Raw genomic sequence first — 22,150 nt, 5'->3', positions numbered from 1 at the left:
GTGTTACTCATTTAACGTTTCTACTTTTATTTATTTATTTATTTATTTATTTATTTCGTCAACCAACGTAGACTAGTACAACTAATACAGTTTTGTTTTCTTAAATATATATTTATATAAAAAAAGTAGTGTCAGCTTTCTTGTCTTTTCTTTTATGGGTTGTTATTTCTTATGGAATAAAAATATTGCTTTAGTTTATGCCGAGACATTGTAAAGTCAATGGTTTCGCAGTATTGATTGTAAGAGGCCATCATGCGGTTTAATGGCCCATATTTTGCATAATTTGTACGATGATGTTTTATGGCAAATAAATTTCGATTTCGGAGTTGCCGAGTAGGTGCATGGAAATTTAATTTTGATAAAAGTTCTGTGGAGTCAATGCGTTGCGAAACGATATCGTTTACAAATGAAACCATTGCATATTCACGACGCTCTTTTAATGTTTGTATGTTCATATGATGGAAGAGGAAATGAAGTCCAACCTAATTTACGAAGAGCGTTTAATAGAAATTGTTTTTGTACTGATTCTAATCTTTCTTCGTGCGTGATTGAAAAAGGAGACCATACAATACTGCAATATTCCAGTATTGACCTCACATAGACAATATATAGTGTTTTAATTGTGTAAGGGTCCTGAAAGTTATAGCAAAAGCGCTTGATAAAGCCTAGCATGTTATTTTCCCTGTGAATAATTGTATTGTAATGGTCTATGAAAGTTAGCTTAGAGTCTAAGATAATTCCTAAATCCCTAACTCTTTCACATTTGTCTACAGTTTGATTTCCTAATGCAATTGAAATGTTTGAAGTTGTTCTTTTTCTACTAAATGATATTAAGTTACATTTTTTTACATTCAATTCTAGTAGACTTTTTTTGCACCATATGTAGAATATGTGTATTTCATTCCGGAATATATTGATGTCTTCTTCATTTCTTATTTCCAAAAAGAGCTTCATGTCGTTGGCATAAATAAGCAATTTAAGTTTTTTGACAATGTAAGATATGTCGTTTACGTATAGAATAAAAAGGAGAGGTCCCAAATGAGAGCCTTGGGGGACGCCTGAAGTGACTTGAATTGGGCTCGATTTCTTTCCGTTGAATTTAATTATTTGTTGGCGGTTAGTTAAATATGATTCAAGCAATTTCAGGAGCCCTGACTTAATTCCAATTTTTTGCAGTTTAAAGAGTAACATTGGTATGTCAATGCGGTCAAATGCCTTGCTAAAGTCTGTATAGAGAGCTTCTACGTGGTTTCCATTATCCATTGCATTCACTGAATAGTCTACTAATTCAAGTAAGTTGGTCGAGGTCGAACGACCCTTGAAAAAGCCGTGTTGCATGTCAGTAATTCTATTTTTGATTTGGAGAAATAATTTTTCGTTGATAATTGACTCGAAAAGCTTAGGAATGCAAGAGATAATGGCTATACCACGATAATTACGTACGTCAGATTTTCGACCAGATTTAAAGATAGGTACTAGAAATGAGCTTTTCTAAATTTTAGGGAAGGTTCCGGATTCCAGGGACATATTAAAAAGCCAAAACAATGGAGCAGTGAGTTCCATTGCTAGACATTTAATAAATACTGGAGGAATTCCGTCAGGTCCAGGACCTTTTAAGGCATCTAAATTTTTTAAAGCCTGCAAAATGTCCTGCACTTGAAGTTGATTGAGGCCAATGTCCCTTGAAAATTCTGGATAAAATGCAAAATAATCGCGGTCACGATCTTCTTCAGAAAATGTCGTATAAATTTCTTGAAAAAATTTTGCGTTTTTTTCCGAACTATCACCGAAATTTTCGTCTAGATGCATTATTGAAGGAAAATTGTCAGATTTTAATTTCGTTTTTACGTAATTAAAGAAGTTCTTCGGACAGGACTTTATTTCACGTTCAGTTTTTGCATTATATTCTTCAAATGCAGTACTGATAGCTAAATTCAGTTGATCGCATAGATCCCAATAAATTAATAAATTATTACTACTATTGTGTTTTTTTATAAATTTTATGTGCTTTTTGCTTCCGATTTTTCAAGTTTTTTATTTGTCTGTTAAACCAGACTGGATTTTGTGTGTTTCTGTTACGTCTTTTTTTCTTCAAAGGTATTTCTTCCGAAATTATTTCTGTTAAAATTTTGTAGAACACGTCTTAATTGCCAATTGACACTGTTTAATTTAAATTTTATTTTTATTGTAGTCTGCTAATTTGTATTCAAAGACTTCTTCGTATTCGCAGTCGTTGGGTCTTTGGTTTTCATGCATAAATAAAGAATATTCGATTGCTGTGTGAAACGCTTCATTTTTCCACAGTGGATTTAATGATTCGGTCACACAGAAATCTTCATAAATATTCGTTAGTAAAAAGTCCAAATAGCAATATTGTTGGTTTTTGATGTGGTTAATTTGGTTCAGTCCTAAATTAGCAGTTTTGTCAAAAATGAACGGCAATGTTTCATTATCCCCAACGACTGGGAGTAAGATACATTCATTTTCAGAGTCCAGAATGAAGTCAGCATGGCGTTGATTAAAGTCTCCATAGATGTGAACTTTAACCTCAGGAGGAAGGTCAGATAGAATTTGTTCAGCACTTTGGAAGAAGGCTTCATAAGTGCTTTTATGAGCATGGTCTGGTGGAAAATACACTGAGGCGAACACGTGCGTTTCACCGGCTATGTGTGATTTCACCCAAATATGCTCAAATTCTGTAAATTTTGGTGTACAGATAATTTCTGAGTTAAAATTGGCCGAAAGAGCTATAAGAACTCCACCACCTGACTTCTTCTGTGTTGCATGAAAATTTCTGTCGTCTCTGAATACATTAAAGGCATTTCCAAAGATTTCTTCACTTTTTACGCTTTCGTCCCAGCTTGTTTCAGTTGCCAGAATGACCGAAAAGGATGAGCATAATAAATGTTGATAAATTTCCTTCATTTTAGCTGGGCTTTTCATGCGATTGAAATTTTGACAATAAATCAAGAGTATGTTCATTTTAATTAGTTTTTGTGCATTTTAAGGTTTATGGTTACCGATGTGTAAGGAATAGTTACAATGTAATAATGATTTAAACATTTCAACTTATGATTATTAAGGCGCGTTATACTCTCGAAACCCAGCGATGTCGATTTATTCTGTTGTGGAAGAGCTTGGGATCAAACCCATGATTTTCTGCTCAGTAAGTAAAAACCCTCCCGGGTCATCAAGCATCTCAAAACCACAATGCTCTACGACAAAATACGATAAAGATTTCACTTAAATAGTATGTAACGAACGACAGAGATGCGTGAGAATCGATATAGATTCTACGGTTGATGGTTAATTTTAAATATACGAATGGAACTGCCGACGACGACGACGACGACGAAAACAGCCAATTTCTACGTTGATTGAACAATCCAAAGTATTTACCAGGCGATGCACAAAAAAAAGTTTTATGTTGTGTGTTGATGTGATGTAAAGAAAGGCCACCATCAGTACAAGACTCATCCTGATGCGCCGATCATCATAATGGATCATAATGCGCGGATCATCATTCTTGGCAATAGTGAATCTCTTATCAATGGAGACATCTCCCAACATCACACGACACCTGCGTAGGATATCGCACCCATTCACAACACACATGGACCGGGACCAACGGCTTTACTTCCCTTCCGAAGGAAGACGTGACCAGAGATTTTTATGCCTCAGAAAAATCCCACCGACCTCGGCTGGGATTGAACCCAGACCCATTGGGGTGAGAAAGCAGTCACGCTTACCACTATACCACTGAACAACAACAACTTCAACAACAATAAAATCAAATTTGTTCAAGTGAACCTTCACCATGCAAAGGGAGCAACTGCTGTACTTTGTAAAAGGTTCACAGAGAGAAAACTGGACATTGCCCTTATCCAGGAGCCATGGACAAATAAAAGTAGGATATTAGGAGTTCCTACAAAATCTTGTAAGTTAATTTACGATGAAGGGCAATTAGCTCCAAGAGCTGCAATTTTAGTAAATGGAAGAGTAAATTTAGTTCCTATTACAGAATTTATAAAAAGAGACATTGTTGCGGTCCTGATGGAGGTTCCAACAACTCACGGGAAAACGGAAATATATATTGCTTCAGCATACTTTCCAGGAGACCTGGGAGATGTACCTCCACCAGAAGTAGCGGCGTTTGTTTCATACTGCAAGAAACAAAATAAGGCATTTTTAATTGGCTGTGATGCAAATGCTCATCACACAATATGGGCTAGCACGGACATCAATACCAGAGGTGAGTACCTTTTAGATTATATTTCTAACAATGATATAGATATATGTAACAGAGGAGATGCTCCAACATTTATAAATGCAATTAGACAAGAAGTTCTTGATTTGACTTTGTGTAGTCCAATAATCTCAGACAAAATCAAAAATTGTCATGTGTCAGACGAAATATCTTTGTCTGATCACAAGCAAATATTATTTGAATATGAGGCTGGTCAACAGCTCACACAAACTTTTAGAGATCCTAGGAAAACAGACTGGGAGCTATATAATTCAGAGCTAGTGGCAGGAAGAGACACGATATCAATTAACTTTAACACTTGTGAAAAACTTGAGAATAGTTCTAAACAACTCTCAAATTTGATCCAACATGCCTTTTATGAGAGTTGCATCGAAAAGGAACGCTCTACAAACAGGGATGTACCTTGGTGGAACAACAGGCTACAGAAACTTCGTAAAAAAGCCCGGAAGCTTTTCAATAGGGCTAAACGAACACAACAGTGGGAACAATATAAGAAATCCCTCACCGCCTATAATAAGGAAATACGGAGATCAAAGAGGATACACTGGAGGCATACATGTGAGAACATTGAAAATACTCCAGCAACTGCTAGGTTGCAGAAAATACTCGCTAAAGATCATTCCAATGGTCTGGGCACTTTGAAAAAAGAGGATGGCTCTTTTACTACTTCTACAAATGAAACGTTAGAGTTGATGATGAGAACGCATTTTCCATGTTCTATTATTAATTCAAACGAAGACCAAAACGTGACGACAACAGCAATTGGTATCGATGAAACCAGGACGGATATTCATGAAATATTGAATGAAACGACTGAGTTAGACAGAACAAGAGCTGATGCTTGCACTTTGGCCAACAAAATCTTTACTGAAAGAAAAGTTGAATGGGCGATTGACTCCTTTGAACCTTTCAAGTCACCAGATAGGGATGGATTTTTTCCTGTACTACTACAGAAGGGAAAAGCGGTTGTAATGCCTATTCTAACAAAGATATTTCGAGCAAGCTTAATATTAAGCTATATACCGGCAGTGTGGCGACAAGTGCGGGTTATTTTTATTCCCAAGGCTAATAAAAAGGATGAAACTTCACCAAAATCCTTCAGGCCAATAAGCTTATCGTCTATTTTGCTAAAAATAATGGAAAAAATAATAGATGAACACATAAAGTCATCATATTTAGTCACAAATCCTCTGAGCAAATATCAATTTGCATACCAGGAAGGTAAGTCATCAATAACAGCACTTCATACGGTTGTTACAAAACTAGAAAGATCTTTTGAAGCAAAAGAAATTTCACTTGCTGCATTCCTTGACATTGAAGGTGCATTCGATAATTCATCTCACGATTCAATTACTACAGCTATGATGAAACGTGGTTTCGATCAAAGCATTGTAAATTGGATCAATGAAATGTTATCAAAAAGAGAAATATCAGCAAACCTTGGAAGCTCACTCATCAATGTAAGAGCAACCAAAGGATGCCCACAAGGAGGCGTGTTATCACCTCTATTATGGTCTTTAATAGTTGATGATCTTCTCAAAAATTTAATAGCTCATGGCTTCGAAATAATTGGCTTCGCAGTTGATATAGTCATAATTGTACGTGGCAAAAATGATTGTATTATCGCTAACAAAATGCAAATGGCTTTAAATTTTGTCCCATCGTGTTGTGATAGGGAAGGATTAAACATAAATCCTTCTTAAAACTACTATCGTGCCATTTACCCGAAGGAAGAAATTTTCATTAGACAACATAAGATTGTAAGGCACACTTTTGGAACTTTCTAATGCTGTCAAATATCTTGGAGTAATCCTCGATAGTTAACTTAATTGGAATATGCACCTAGAGCAGGCAATAAACAAAGCTACTAATGCTCTACGGATATGCAAAAGAACATTTGGTAAACAGTGGGGACTGAAACCGAAAATGATCCATTGGATTTACTCGGCAATTGTGAAACCCAGGATTACTTATGGTGCATTGGTCTGGTGGCCAAAAACAAAAGAGAGTGTTGCTCAGAGAAAGTTAGAAAAACTCCAAAGGTTAGCAACTCTCTCAATAACAGGTGCAATGAGAAGTACACCATCGAAGGCATTGGATGCTTTGCTTTATATGCTACCATTGCATCAATTTGTACAATTAGAAGCCGAAAAGTGTGCTCTAAGGATTACAAGGTCAGTGAAACTCTTTGAAGGAGACCTTAGAGGACATCTTACGATTCTAAAAACTGTTAGTATCAACTCTCTAGTAAGGAACAACGAAGACTGGATGGAGAAAAGATACAACTTCAATCGACTTTTTCGAGTAGTTGACCCTGGGCGTAATTCATGGCAATTTGGTGGCCCGGTTCTTCGTCCAGGATCGATTGTTTTTTATACAGATGGTTCAAGATTGAACAATCAAGTGGGAGCAGGAGTAACTGGCCCAGGGATAGAAATATCGGTTCCTATGGGCAGATGGCCAACTGTGTTCCAAGCTGAAATCCAAGCAATTTTAGAGTGTTCCGTTATATGTTTGCGTAGAAACTATAAGAGTTCAAATATATGCGTCATGTCTGACAGTCAAGCTGCTCTAAATGCTTTAAAGTCGGCGACATGTAGGGGAATTTACGTATTCTCGTCGTCAGCAGCGTCCGCACTTCTATTAGCATTTTCTCAGCGTCACGCACATATATGACGTGTCTGTTTGTTTACATTCATCTGCTGCTTGCTTCTCTATCCATTCTAATCGATAGAATTTTTCAAAACGGTTTTAAAGCGTTTTTACAACGCTCCAAACTTCTCAGGTGAGTGTGACTATTGTCGGCAGACTCTTTTTCTTCGGCAACCTTCCCATTAGAACTGCGTGTTAACCAGCTGTTCTATTATCGGCAACTAGAAATCAACCCCATTTTGAAGTGCGTATGCTTCATTTGAAGAAAAATCTGGCATTACAGGATTGCTCGGTCATACAAATATAATCAGATTGAAGCTGAAAGACTAAAGAATCGTTTGAATACATTCAGGGAAGTGTGTTGATGGGAAAACATAGTGAAATTAACGTTTAAATTTTGGTTGCCGAAAACAGTCAATGGGTGCCGAAGCCAACATTTACCCTACATCAAAACTTGTCTGGGAGTGTGTTCAATCACTTCAAAAATTGTCTTGTCATAATCAAGTCAACTTATATTGGGTTCCTGGTCATTGCGGGATTGAGGGAAATGAAAGAGCTGATGCACTAGCAAGACTCGTTCATCGGGCCAGAGCTCTTTTGTGGCTTATCGGCTGCATCTCTTAGAATGGAGCTAAAAGCGTGGGAATCTTCAAAAGTGGAGGAAAACTGGAAGAACACTTCCATTGCTAGGCAGTCGAAGCGATTTATTAATCCAAACATTTCTGTGACCCACAAAATCCTGGAACTTTCTAAGAAAGATCTTAGTATATATGCAGGTCTTATAACAGGTCATTGTCCGAGCCGTTATCACTTGAAGCTGATTGGAAAACTTCAAGATGATGTATGTCGCTTCTGTGGCATAGAAAAGGAAGACTCGGAACATTTGCTATGCCACTGTCCGGCAATTTTCAATAAAAGGCGTAAGTTCTTCGACAAGGGGCTGATAGAAACCTTTGACATTTGGAGAACAACTCCCAGTACGGCAGTGCACTTTATTCGAAGTATAATGCCGTGCTGGGATAATGCAATTAGTCAAACGATGGCGATCACTCCTAATAATAGTGATACGGCATCTTGATATAGCTAAAGAAAAAAAATGGGGAATATATCACAATAGATCAGAAAAATGGTCGCAGTGATGAAAATACCCGACAAGGAAAAAAAATACCACTGGCGCCGTCAGTGACACTAAGTGAGGGTTCGATTCGCGCTCCTGCCGGTGATAATTTTAACTACCTGAAAATTTCCCTACTAGTCTGCTGGGTGTGGTGTGTTGTCCGTTGTCTAGTGTTTAATATTCAGTCGATGCAACCTCTGGTTGAAGACGGTATCAATTGTCTTGTCAACTCTGATGACAGTTGCATGGAGATTTTGTGAATAAATGAAATACAATCCGGAAGAGAAATCATAGAAAATTCTTATGATGAAACTTAAGGAGTATGCTGATACGAATCTTGAGAATAATTTCAATGGAATTCTGTCCAATGTTTCTATGGAGATTCATTTTAATAAAAATTTAAGACATTTAAACGGAATTATGCGGAATTTCTGGGAAACTTTCAAAACCATTTTGGCAAAGTGCTTGAGTAATTAGGTAATATTGAAGAGGATTTCAAAACAATTCTCACGTTACCTAGCAGTTCAAAAGGAATTATCGGATTAGTCTGAGAAGAGCGTGACGGTCATTCTGAAGAGTGTACCAAGGAAATTATTAAGAATATAAAAAAAAATCATAGAGAAAAATGGACACAAAATTGTGCCAATTTTTGGGAATTATTACCAGTTTGAGGGAATTGTGGAATTGGAGAGTGATTTATAAGAGATTCCAATCGGTAATGCTGGAAAAGTTTGGATATTATCAAGATTATTTTAGGGCAATATAGAAAAGAAGTATCATGGAATTCTAGGGCGAACATATCCTGTGAAGAAATGGCGCCGGTGGTGTAGTGGTAAGCGTGATTACCTCTCACCCCAGCAGGCCTGGGTTCAATCCCAGTCGGCGCCGCCGGGATGTTCTGAGGCATAACATCTCTGATCACGCCTTCCTTCGGATGGGAAGTAAAGCCGTTGGTCCCCGGTTCATGAGTTGATGGGTCGATAGGTAGGGTCCAGGTGTGGGAGCTGCCTTCCTGGCACGTCGGTAGCATTGGTGCTCAGCACGGAAAACAAGATCGACGGAAAAAAACAAACCGAAGGAAAAAAAAATATCCTGTGAAGAGTTCCAAGTAAATTAAGACTAACCAAAAATTTCATGATCTGGGACCCAGGAAAAATATAATTTCAGAAATTTAAAATCATTTGAAGATCCTGAGACTTCAAAACTGAAGCTATGATACTTTCATTTTAGTAATATAATAAAAATATTCTCTAGAATCTCGAAAAATAACTGTCTATTTAGTTAATGACTGTACTAAGAGGTACAGATTTTAGTTGTTAACAAAAGTTGCAGCTGATATTAAACCTACAAAAGCTTCAAACATCATTTAATGGAATTCTGTTGATGGAAAAAGTTAGATGTAAATGGATGTAAATAAATGCACGAAATGAATGCAAATGATTTGTCATGCCTGGTCCTAAGGGAGTCTTCTTGGGAGAGAGAATTCTGGACATAACACGTATGCAATATACAGTACAAGACCAGAAACCAACTCCAGCTTCTCAAATATTCCAAGGGATTATGAGGGTCAACCCGGAGATGAACCAGCGTCTGACTGAAAATCTCCTTAATAAAGAAAACCAACCAATCAACCATGAGGGTCAAAGTGAGTCATAAGGAAGTTCTCTTTGAAAGCATCTCGATGAAACTTACCTTAACAAAATAATAACACAAAAGACTTAGCATGGGCAAATTCTTTCCTCGTTGATTAAAGTGCAAAACTACCAATTCAGTTTGTAATCTCCATTCTCATCAATCGACTTTTTATTACTACGAGAGAACACACGCGTTTCACGTATACAGTATTATATTTACATTACATCCTATAGGATAGTGGCTAGTTTTTTTTTTTATCATTTAATTCTCGATTTTTATCTCAATTGTGGCTCAGCGGAGTATGACTTAGAATCATCTAAAACGGGTGGTGGCAGTCGTCTCATCCATCATCGGTCTTATGCACTGCTGATTGGAGCATCCTGTCCCGCCTGAATTCCTCCAGTTGGACCAGTTCCAACCTTCGGGTGGTATCCATTCTCGTCGGCGGTGTAGTTCACCCAGTAGGTCTGGCCATCGTTACCGACAAATGAGTACGAACCCTGCACGAACAGCACCTTGACGTCATTGCCATCAGCGTCCTTCGAATCCTTGTAGGTTCCCACCTCGGATCGGATCTGACCGTCGCTGAGCTCGTAGCTGGGGGAATGAGAAAATGGATAATTGCGGTTGTTATGATTATGAAACCGATTGGTGTGAGATGTGGGCTTTCTTCGGTTGTCTTCGCATAACATCTTTCGACTGAAGTATATGAATAATTTTCTCGTTGAAAGTAATTTCATTTTTCACGGAGTAAAAAAAAGATGATAAATACATTGAGATGACGAGCTGGGGAATGCTTATTGCTTTTGATCGCTATCTGACTGCTACGTTGTGAAATTAAGACAACGAGTATGTGGCCATTCTACGTGCATTGTATACCCATGTATTTACAACATCAAAAGTAGTAAGTGAAACATTAAAAATGACAATGATTTGAACGACGAAAGCAGTTATGTTGCACTACCCGTAGAACAAATGGCATGAATATCAAATGTAAGGGTCGATTTCTTTCATCCTCTGTATGTTTTCTTTCATCAAATGTAATGTCAGTTCTTACTGGACTGTAGCGTACAAGACAGTTATTCTAAAATTAATATTTTCGTACAAAACTTTCATGAGATGATTTTTTAGTCGAAGTACATTTGAGGAAAAAGCTTTGTTAAAAAATAAACTTACATAAAATCAGGAAATCATTTAAAAAAAAAGTTCCGACGACCAGAATCTGTTCATGTGGTAAAACAGTACAAAATCTACATGGGCTGTAGCAGCAGAACGCTGGAGATAACTTGTGTGTGACTAATTTCAGTCTCAATCAAGTAGTTGCAACGTTTTGTGACAGACGAATGGTACATACTAGCGGATTGATCAACTTTCATGTATCTCGGGATTTTCTTCACCAAAAATTTATTTGTGTACTTACATTCGTAAATCGAATGGTTTTCAAATGTTCTATCGGAGAAAATGGATGGTGCATTTTTACATTGAGATGTTTTGGCTCTTGAGAGCTGTTCCATAACGGCAGGTATGGGAACACAATATTAAAACGGTGAAATACTACATTAATGTTGAAAGAATGCTCCTTTACTGCGCAGCTGCTCAGAATAACTGACATGCCCGTGTTTTTTTTTTTTTTTTTTTTTTTTTTGTCAGTGGAGCGGAGTGACGGGCAAGTCTTTAGAACAGCCTAATAGTTAATGTGTCCTCCTTTGGCCTTCAGGACCAGCTGCAGGCGCTTCGGCATGCTCTCCACTAGATTCTTCAGGTGCTGTGGATCTAGTTCTTCCCAGGCGCGCTCCAGGGCTTCAAAATAGTTATTTTTATTGGTAACACCAGTTTTGTCAACCCTGGCATCGAGAATCGCCCACAAATTCTCGATGGGGTTGAGGTCCGGGCTTTGTGGAGGCCATTCCAGTGGTTTAATTCGACATGACCGGAAGAAAGACTTAGTCTTCTTGGCAGTATGCTTCGGATCGTTGTCCTGCTGGAATACGAATTTCTCCTCAAGGCCCGTCTGGATCAGCGAAACTTCCAGATTTTCCCGCAGGATGTCGATGTAGGAATCTGCCGTCATTATCCCGTCGATTTTCACCAGGCTTCCCACTCCACCCCACGAAAAGCACCCCCAGACCATCACATTTCCTCCTCCATGCTTCACCGTGCCTTGTATGTGGCGCTCCTGAAGCTCCTCACCCGATCTACACCACACACGAACCCGTCGCTTCCGGTTGAACAGTTCGAATTTTGATTCGTCCGTCCAGAGAACCGTTTTCCAGAACTCTAGGGGCTTATCAGCATGCTCCTTAGCAAACTTAAGCCGTTTGACTTTGTTTGCCTTGCTGATAAATGGGCGCTTCCGAGCAACTTTGCTGTTCAACCCCTGTGCTACGAGACGGCGACGAACAGTTCGACTGGAAACTGTTAGCTGAAGAGCCTCCTGGATCTCGCGGACAGTTACCTTCGGGTTCTTCTTCACTTCACGCATGATCTTGGTGTCCGTTCTCGCATCCGTTTTGCGCATCCTGCCTCTGCCAGGGCGATCCACCACTGATCCGAACGATTTCATTTTCTGCAGAATTTTCCCGACCGCTGTTTTGCTGATATTGTACTTCCTAGCGACAGACCGGTGCGATTCACCGTTTTGCACATCACGAACAACCAATTTTCGGATACACACGGGAATTGCTTTCGAAATCACTACGTCCTCCATTTTTTTCAACTGATTCAAATGCGATCACGTGTACAAATGCACCAGTTCCACCCGTTTGCTTCAATACATGTCAAACTTTCAAAACAAAAACAATCGAGGGGTTTTCCGATGGAAACTTATCGAAAACATACCGATTTTTGAAGTGGGCACTTTTTTTTGTCACTGTTTTCTTTTTCAATCCAAATTGATTTTCTTTTACTTCAAGTAAAACTTTATATTTTCAGTATTCCATAGGTGTAACTTTAAAAGAATAATAAAGGTAAGACATCGAAACAGACTACGGTGTGTTTATTTGAATTTGAACCAAATAAATGAGAGAAATTTCAAAAATGATGGGGTGGGCACTTTATTTTGCCTATCAGTGTACTTACATTCCTAAATCGAATGGTTTTCAAATGTTCTATCGGAGAAAATTGCTGGTGCATTTTTACATTGAGATGTTTTGGCTCTTGAGAGCTGTTCCATAACGGCAGGTATGGGAACACAATATTAAAACGGTGAAATACTACATTAATGTTGAAAGAATGCTCCTTTACTGCGCAGCTGCTCAGAATAACTGACATGCCCGTGTTTTTTTTTTTTTTTTTTTTTGTCAGTGGAGCGGAGTGACGGGCAAGTCTTTAGAATAAGCCTCCAAAAGAAGCTGCTCTTAGAATCTTAAAAAAAACTTATTTTAGAATCTTCTTGAGGAACTTCTTTTAGAATGTTTTTAAGAAGCTTATATTAGAAGCTGCTGTTAGAATCTTCTTAAGACGCTTCCTTTAAAAGTGTTTTCTTGAAAATATTATTTTAGAAGCTTATCCTTAACGATGCCCGTCACTCCGCTCCTCTGATAAAACAAAGGAAAAGAGCAGCAGAGTATATTTTTTCCTAGATTTATGGATCATTTGATATGTTCTATGTTACGAAAACCGTTTTCCAGTTGCCTAGTATTTATATGGAAAGTTATGATGAAATTTAATAATTCAAATTTCCCTCGATCGAATATTTTAAAACCAATTGATTCTGGGACGCATGCATTCAACACTAACTTTTGATAAAGAAAACTCCAAAATACATGAAAATTTATTAATGTGCCATTTCGTAAATAGCGTGTGCTACCATTGGTTATAATTCTGAACAGTAGATATGATTTATTGGATAGAGATGCTCAGACTATCCAGTTGCAGTTTATAACCTCTGAGTGATTTCAAATATTCACTAGATTGATTGATATTTACGCCTTCCTTCGAAAAGGAAGTAAAGCTTTTGGTCCCCAGTCTATGAGTTGATGGGTCGATAGGTAGGGTCCAGGGGTGGGGTCTGCCTCCCTGACGTCGGTAGCATTGGTACTCAGTACGGAAAACGAATCAAAGAAAAAAAATGATTCAATCCCACCCTACCAGAGCCGATGTTTTAAAATTCCACCCAGAAGCTACCGCTAATTTTTCTGGAAGATTTTACTTTCCACTTGTTCAAGAAGTATCACCCAACTACTCCAGGAAGTGTCATTCGATTCCCCAGACTTTGTTTTAAATTTATATCCCCTATTTCATCCGTATTGTATTCCTTCAAGACTGTCTTCTAACTACCTCCGGATGTTTACTCTGATTCTCTTAAAAGACTCTTGACTTCCTCCCAGATGCTTATTTAACTTCCTTCAGATGAATTTTCCAACTTATCCTGAAAGTTTATTCTGAAAGTGTATTCCTTTGCAAGAGTCTCACGACTACTCCTGGAATTTCATTATAACTTTTCTTTGAATTTCCCCCGTAACATCCTTTGATCTTTCCGTGCAAGCTTGTTTAAGCTTTATTATGATCTTTTTAAGTTTAAGTGTCGCTAATATTGGGCCCATAAATACATTTTGTAGGAATGCATTTTTTGCCAATATTTCATTGCAACCAAAAATATCCCGATGATACATTGTTCTAAGACAAATTGAAGAACAGGAGATTTTTATCAATTGGCCCAATCTTTAGATCCATAGGCACAACATTAGAGTCATTTCCCCTATATTCTATTTCCCTTTGTCCTTCTCATTTCCATCTTCTCTTTTCAGAAAGCGATTAATGACGCTATAACCAAAAGTCATTAAAGGCTCGGACACGATTTAGTGCTTACGTCTCAATCGTCAGAGGAAAATGGAGCATCTCTTAACTTCTCTAGGCTAGATGCTTCTAACGATCAACCAATCATATAATTACCAAAAACGCAAAGTATGGTACGAGATGTCCACGTTTTATCCGTTTATTGGATTCTTAAGCATCGTGTTTAAATCTTTGAATTAAACAGGCCCGATGTTTCTGAATCATCTTGCCCCTTAAATGCGACACAGTAGGTCTGGCCGTTTTGGTACGTGTGACGCATCTTCGATGTGAAACATATATCAAATATACCAGAAAAATAATGGAGGATTTTCAACCATTATCCAGAATGCTTTCAAGAACTGGCTTTATTGGTGTTGTATTGGATTAGAATAGAAATAAAATTTTAAGTATTTTTCCTTGGATTCGAGGCTGCAAAAATTATATGAGTCCTGGGTTTAGTGAGGTGTTCATTTGAAATCCGAGAATTTTTTAAAAGGTGTTATCTAATTTGTGTAAATAAAAATCCAGGACTATTATTATTTTCCAATTAGAGAATTTTAAGCTAAGAAAAATTAAATTTCTTTTGATTATTTTGACAAATATTCAGCAGTCACAAAAAATGCATAGGGGTGAAAAAATGCTCTAATATTGCTTGAACATCTACAAAGTCCCCTTATCTTTACTTCTAGAAAATCCAATAATGTTTTTTTTTAAGTTCTTTCAATTCGACCTGGACCTCAGCACATCTGGAAAGACCTTGAACCTTTTTTACGAACATTCCTAAACATCCGGTTGAAACGAAGTTCCAAAAATTTCAAAATCATACCTTGAGGTACCGTGATAATTTTTTTTAGTATATTCTAAATATTGTTTAAAGCAATGAATGATTTTCAAATTTTATTATTTTAAAACAAGTACTGAGAATCCTAGAGTAATTTCGTTAGTAATATGTTTAACGGGGATTATTGCATTTGTACTATTTTTTTAGATTTGTGACCGAATGTCAGTGTTTTTATGTGGGGTTACTTTTATAACGCTCGATGAATGTAGAAAATAATGCGAGAAACTCAAACAATTTACTTCTTGACAAATGAAACTTTGAATGAGTATATAATCAAAAAACATTATTTGGAATAAGAATACAATATAGAATTTGTGATTGCTATATCGGAAATTCATTTCATAAGTGATGGTTTGAGTGCTTTTTCAAACAGGCGAAAAACAAGAAAATTTTTTTAATATTGTTGTAAAATATGTAACACATACTCTTTAAAAACTATATACAATATCAACGTAAGCACCCTAAGCTTCAATGTGGACCAATGTTTCGAATTAAAAAAAAAGCGCAGAGAGTAAATTTAATCTTTATATTCTCCTATCAAAGTTACCTGAATTATCAAAGATACCCCGTTTTACGGTACTAATATATATGCTGAATGTACATAATAGTCCCTGTGCTTCTGCGAAATTTCCTGAACCTCTACAAATTTGACTGAACTCCAACGAAGTTCCTTGAACTTGAAAAAAACATCTAAGCACTTCTATGACGTTTTACGACGTTCTTCAAATAGTAACGTAATTCGCATGACTTCTACAAACTTCTGAGAAATCCTATGAAGTTTGCTCTACTCCTACAAAGTTCTTTTAGTTTTTTTTATAATTTTCGCAATTTTCTGTAATTAAACAAAGTTTTCTGAATTTCATCGGAACTTTCAAATCTATTTTAACTCGTAAGTTAAGAAGTCTTAAGAAGTTCTTTGAAGCTTTATAAAGTGCCATCAAGCAAAACGAAGAGCCTTTATGAAGTTTTTTAAAATAAATTAAAGTTCCAATAACTTCAACGATGTTTTCCAAACTTGTATAAGGTTACCAGTTCTACATAGTTTTCCCGAATTTTTGCAAAGCAGCCTAAAGCCTGACAGTATGATTGATGGTAAGCTCCCATCTAGCTCCCCACTACCCAGCTGCAATTTCCAAACCTATTGACTAGATTATTACGTCACATGACGACTTGAGTGTGAAACAATCGATAGAACTGTTTCCGCACATCGAAGATCATCTCTTTTGCCAGTGGTGGTCGGGGGAGATACCCCTCACCACACTACCGTACTCTAATGGAACTATCAACTCTATACTTTCATCTCCTCATCTATCGTAAAAAATGACTACTTTAAGTCTGTTATTCGAAACTTTGCATCTTCAACTCTGAAAAATCGTTAACTTCACGTAGAAATAGTACATACATAAATATAGTTAAAGAACCAACATGAAAACTAACTAACTCATTGTTTTCCTTGTTTCAAGATCATCCAAGACAAAGCACCTAGGCATAAAAAGTAACAAGAACTAAGCTGTGTTCCTTTGATTACTGAAAAAACTTGTTCCCCTAGTTTGAGTAATATTACACCATATTTTCGACACGATTGAGGTGCATCCACTTTGATGTGATATCAAAATTAATTTTTTGCTGTGTACCACGAAAAGGTGATCTACCCACGTTGCGGGGTTTATGTGACTACCCAAGTAACAATTTTGGTTTTATGAGGGTTCTGTAGACCATGATTTAGACTTGTAGAATGCTATAAAACCGCGATAAAACCTGCAATGTTACTTGGGTACGATGGTGCATTGCAAATTGTAGTTGCTAACAATGGTTGCGACTCTGATCTAATGTTGTACTGCCAATTCACATTACATTAAACATGGACCAACATGAAATAAACAGGGGAAATCAAGCTAAAACATGTTTCTCATTTGAATCACTAGCGTGCAAAGTAGTGTGAAATCTCGCTGAAGGTTACTCTTATAGCGAATTCGATTATTATCGGGGTTGGAACCAGTTCCAACCAGTGCGAAACCGAACTTTTTGTAAGTGTGAACCTCAACCTGAGCTGGGTTTTAAAAACAAACGATCAAACTGACGTTTGTCAGAAAGCAAGCAGACCCAATCGCGATACCCGATCCAGGTTGAAACTGAATAATAAACGAATTCGCTATTAGACAGGGGTGGAAACTGTTGATGATTTTTACTACACTCGCTTCGTTGTCGTGCGCGACATCCTTTTTGTACTCGTACTCTCATGCTCTACCGTCATCTCTCTTACACAACACAAACGGTAGAACAACATTCGAGCAAAAATAAAATTTTCAAATAACTATCATATGACATATGTGATATATGATTTCGTAATAATTCTTCAATTTGGTGTAAATTAAACCATTTCTGATCAGAAATGTTATTAATAGGACGTCGTTGCTTGCTATTTTCAAAATACACACAAGCACGACATCAGCAGCTCGTATGTCATATGACAGGCTCTATTTAGTTTGGTACTGTAATTTGATAGCTTGTTTTGCAAGTGTCGGAAGCAAAGGCAGTCGATTATCACAGAAAATGTATCGACTACGTAAATGTAACCCAAAGACCCGCAAACACTTCTTAAATCAACGAAACGACTGACGGTGACAGTTTAGGGTTTGTTTGGCATCATTGCTGTGAAAGGTAGAGCTTTGAACAAGTTTAACAAGTTTGCCACACAATTATATTAATTCAAAAATGGAACAGGCATCGAAAGCTCTCAATTAAAAACTGTGGAAGTGCGTCTAGAACACTAATTTGAGAGCACGCAATAAGCTGATATGTGATAAGCAATAAACTTGAAATACATAGAAAAATAAGAAGAAGAAGATGAATAATTTAACCACTTTTACAAAACATAAATGTTAATGATCCTTAAATTTTAAAATTCCTAAAATCTTGGTGCTACACATTCAATAATCATGGAGCATATAAAACCTTTTAAAGCTTCATATTCTGTGATTTTTTTCGTGAATTCTGCTAGTAGCGTCGTTTTCAAAATTTGGAACTTACATTAATTAAACTAGATCATATTTAAATTTTTAGCTCAAATAGTGGCCGAAAGTCATAACCCTGCGCTTCGGTCAGAGAGCGTATAGGGCGTCGTTGTGCCAATTTGGTCGTGGCACATTTCGAGTATGAGAGAGTAATTGCAGTTAGCTCAAAAGTGCCTGAGAAAAATGCAAGTACTTCCGCAGATTACCCGAAGTTGCGATAGTGAAGGTATGATCACAGAAAAGCAGACATAACACTCTTAAAACGTTCATAAAAATCGTTTTTAACGGTCAATTTAAATGTTTTTTAGTTGGTAGTACTGCCATTTGTGGTGCACATAATCAATTCCCTAGCGTTTGACGTTTACACACTACAACCATCTGTTGAGTGTATTGCCCATTAAAGTATATACGACAGATGGCGGTAGGGTTTACAATTATAAATTTTCAATGTGTTGTGTATGCTTGTCTGTGAAATAACATTGAGGTAACGTTAGGATAAATTCAAAACATTGAGAAATATTACGCATCACTTTCAGAAATACTTCACTTCGCAACCGATGAACCATTCTGACGGCCATATGAGTACCCAAGTAACCATATAGTCGCAATATAGCTTGTATATTCTTACTGTGCTTGAGTATGGTTAGTTGGGGAATCTGATGAAACTGTAACTTCTTGAAACTGATCCCTTTCGTATTTCTTTCATTCTTCTTTCGCAAACGGATCGCTCGATGGACCAGTGACTTTGGACGTGAGCCTCGTCCCAGATCACCATGGCAATTCAATAACATATGGTGGACATCAAACCGACCAAAAAATGCGGAATCATATTAGAACCAACCAACCAAGGACGGTCTACGGAAGGAAATTGCCGGTGAAGCACGGAATGAAATACGAAGCGTTAGAGAAAAAGTCCAAGGGATTCCAAAATAAGCAAATAACGACGGCGGGAGAGCAGAATATGGTGAGAGCTTTCCATTTATTAAAAAAAAAAAAAAAAAAAAAGAAAAAAAAAATTACGCTAAATACATGCCAGGGTTGAAAAGAATATTTTCGAACCTGGAAGTGTGTATGTATCACCAATATCCATTTGATAACGGTGATGCATACATGCGGGGCTTATTGTGAGTGAAAGTAACCTCGGAATGGGCGTGACTCTCCAGACATTCTGAAATGGGTTGCTGGATCTGCAATAGAGCTATCACCTTCTAACTCCCGGACTAAAGCTGTCTACAATGACCATAAATGCGACATTGTAGAGAGAGTTCTTCCATAATAACACTGCCGGCCAGTGGGGGTTAGAGGGAATACACACACACACACACACACAAATAGTGGCCGAAAGTCATAAAAAGGCATAGTTATAAAGTTCTGAAAGTAGTTAGAAAGTTTTACAATTGATGAAATTATACCAAGTCTTAACGTCTATCAGGATCAATCGACTTCAACCGTTCGATATATTATAACTCGCGACTAGGGTGCTTCATTTTGAAAAAAAAATATTTGCATTAATTGTGGCCACCCTGCTGGTTGATTCTTTATCCCAAAATATATGCCTGTCCACAAAATGGTAAAGATTGATGAAGGTTTTGCTGTTATGGTATAAAGATTGCGTCCAACAGAAAATTTCCTGGATCCAGTTATTTGAAGAATGTTCAAAATACTAGCTTGAGAGAATTTTCCAGCTGCTGGTAAAAGGAAATTTTCTAGGATCGTAAGCTATTTTAAAATTCTTTAAGACTCCGAAGTTAAAAAAAAATATTATAAATTCTGAACATAACCTTTTAAACTTAAATCATATATTTAAAAATTTGAAAATTTTGGTACAACAGCTCTTATAAAATGTTGGCACCGATTTATCTTTAAGATTTAATTAAATACTAGAATAGACTGGCCCTTGTTGTTAAGAAATTAACATTTGAATTGATCTCTACAAACGCCGATTACGTTATTTCAGATTTGAAACTGAAGCTTCCAGCCTTATACAGAATACAACATATCAAGAAGACCGGCCACTCTAACACTTTCTTATAAGCCATCAACCGCTTAAAGATTAAAGCTGCGAACGAAGACGGCATCGTCAACAATGAAGTTTGCGTATTGGCTCATGTTTCTAAGCAGTGGTATTAAATTAACCATTTGGATTCTGAAAAATTTGTCAATCTTCTTGATATGCTTCCTTTGCTTGTACATAGTTCTTTAGTAGCACTTTCACAGTAATTGAAGAAGAGCTTTCTAAGTCTGTAAATTTTTTGCGTTCTCTACGTCAAGAGAAGTTAAGAAAATTCCTCGACACTACATCACATCTTACTGACTAAATGAAAAAAAAAACACCTACCATACAGGCAAAGTAAATTTCTCTTACATCCAATGTAAGGTAGGATTTAGTACATGCTCTCCATATGTTTCATACAACAAATTTAATGGCAGTTCTTGTAAGCAAGTTTTTCCAGAATGCATATTATATATATAACAAATTCACGAGATGATTTTCTAGACGCAATACATTTTGGGAAACAAACTTTTCTCGAAAAATAATCCAACATAAAAATTACAAAATTACTTAAAAACTCTTGCAGCGAACACATTACAGAAACTGTTTACGCCGCGAAATATTGCAAATTCTGTATACTTTTCATTTAAATCTGTAATAGAATCGAATCTAACATCATTCTGTTGGGTGTAGAGACTTGGAGGGAAAGCACTTTTACCTCCTCAACATTAATAAGATCAACCATATTTAAAACGCCGTTTTGACACCCCAAATGTTCGAGCCATACTTGCGCAACAACTTAAGCACTTATTCATGCATCCTGGTCAACACTATATGTCCTTTCCAGCACAAACTAATGGTTGGAAATATATAAGTCTTAAACACGTTCGATACATCTCATCAATTCCGTAAAGAACTCTATCAAATTAAATAAAACTCAGTTTTCGTCTCCGAGAGTTATCCTATTAATTCTTCATCCCATCGTGTTACTCAAATATTCTTGATACTTGATTTGCTCGTACTGACTTCAGTAATGTTCTTATACCACACTTCACCACAACCACCAATCACGCTGGATCACTTACGTAAACTTGTAACCATCTAGTCCATTATTTTCACTGTAGTATCGCACGGTTTGCACATCCTGAGCGGCGGATCTTGGAGCCGCATCCGCCTGTGGAGCCGGAGCCGAAAGGACTGCATTTGCCACCAGCAGCACTCCAAACACGCTAGCAAAGATCACAAACTTATTCATCCTGACGATTAAAATTCTACGTGCTTCTCAGTGAAACGATTCTCGAAGATCCTTGTTGCAATTTTTACCACCGTTAAGGACGAACCCAACTATTCGAATGATGTCCCATTGAAGTCGGAAAAACGTTTATATACCACCATCGCGCAAAAACATAAACAATAAACAAAACGCGTCGGTCGGATCCAAACCGAAAGAACACCGAAACCAAACTTTTGCCACCTTTTTTTCGCTTCTCCTTCTCCGGGGAGAAAACATCATGCGGCATCTCTCATGGTGCTGATTTACCACCATCCGCACCAACCAGCCTACGCTACACCACCCCAAAGATGCTTCTTCTAAATCTTGGTGCAAAACAACACAACACAAGCGATGAACCTACTCAAGTCTTTCGTCTTTTCGCTGAGTGAGAGAATATTCGGACAAAAAATTGCCCCTTCCTCCACCTAACATGCTTGAGCTCAAGCAGCCCGTCGGTCGTGTAGTTTAATCATCGCTATCCTCGGCTACCCACCAGTATCGTCACCGGTTGCGAGAAGTCAAGGGGCTCTCAAATGATTCATTGAAGTCAGTCCCATATCTTCTCTATGTCTTTTTTCGTCC

General features: G+C 37.3%; 1 protein-coding gene across 1 annotated transcript; it reads right to left on the bottom strand.

Moving 5' to 3' along the window:
- Positions 1-9,803: 9,803 nt before the first annotated feature.
- Positions 9,804-21,665, bottom strand: LOC135706485 (endocuticle structural glycoprotein ABD-5-like). Its single transcript, XM_065228106.1, has 2 exons — positions 21,381-21,665; positions 9,804-10,268 (listed from the first exon to the last, which is right to left on the bottom strand). Exons 1-2 carry the CDS (start codon positions 21,548-21,550, stop codon positions 10,028-10,030), a joined length of 411 nt encoding a protein of 136 aa, XP_065084178.1. The 5' UTR covers positions 21,551-21,665; the 3' UTR covers positions 9,804-10,027.
- Between the last annotated feature and the right edge of the window lie 485 nt (positions 21,666-22,150).

The sequence above is a fragment of the Ochlerotatus camptorhynchus genome, unplaced genomic scaffold (assembly GCF_037179485.1).
Source record: "Ochlerotatus camptorhynchus isolate MF236.1 unplaced genomic scaffold, CSIRO-AGI_Acam_v1.1 ptg000282l, whole genome shotgun sequence".
NCBI lineage: Eukaryota > Metazoa > Arthropoda > Insecta > Diptera > Culicidae > Ochlerotatus > Ochlerotatus camptorhynchus.
The sequence above is the reverse complement of the archived record's forward strand: the minus strand, read 5'-3'. Positions and strand labels throughout refer to the sequence as shown.

Bases quoted from the DNA above. Each gene is read 5' to 3' on its own strand.
- LOC135706485 (XM_065228106.1), bottom strand. From the start codon at position 21,550: ATGAATAAGTTTGTGATCTTTGCTAGCGTGTTTGGAGTGCTGCTGGTG. The intron at 10,269-21,380 runs GTAAGTGATCCA...TCATTCCCCCAG, and splicing joins CTAGATGGTTACAAGTTTAC to CTACGAGCTCAGCGACGGTC.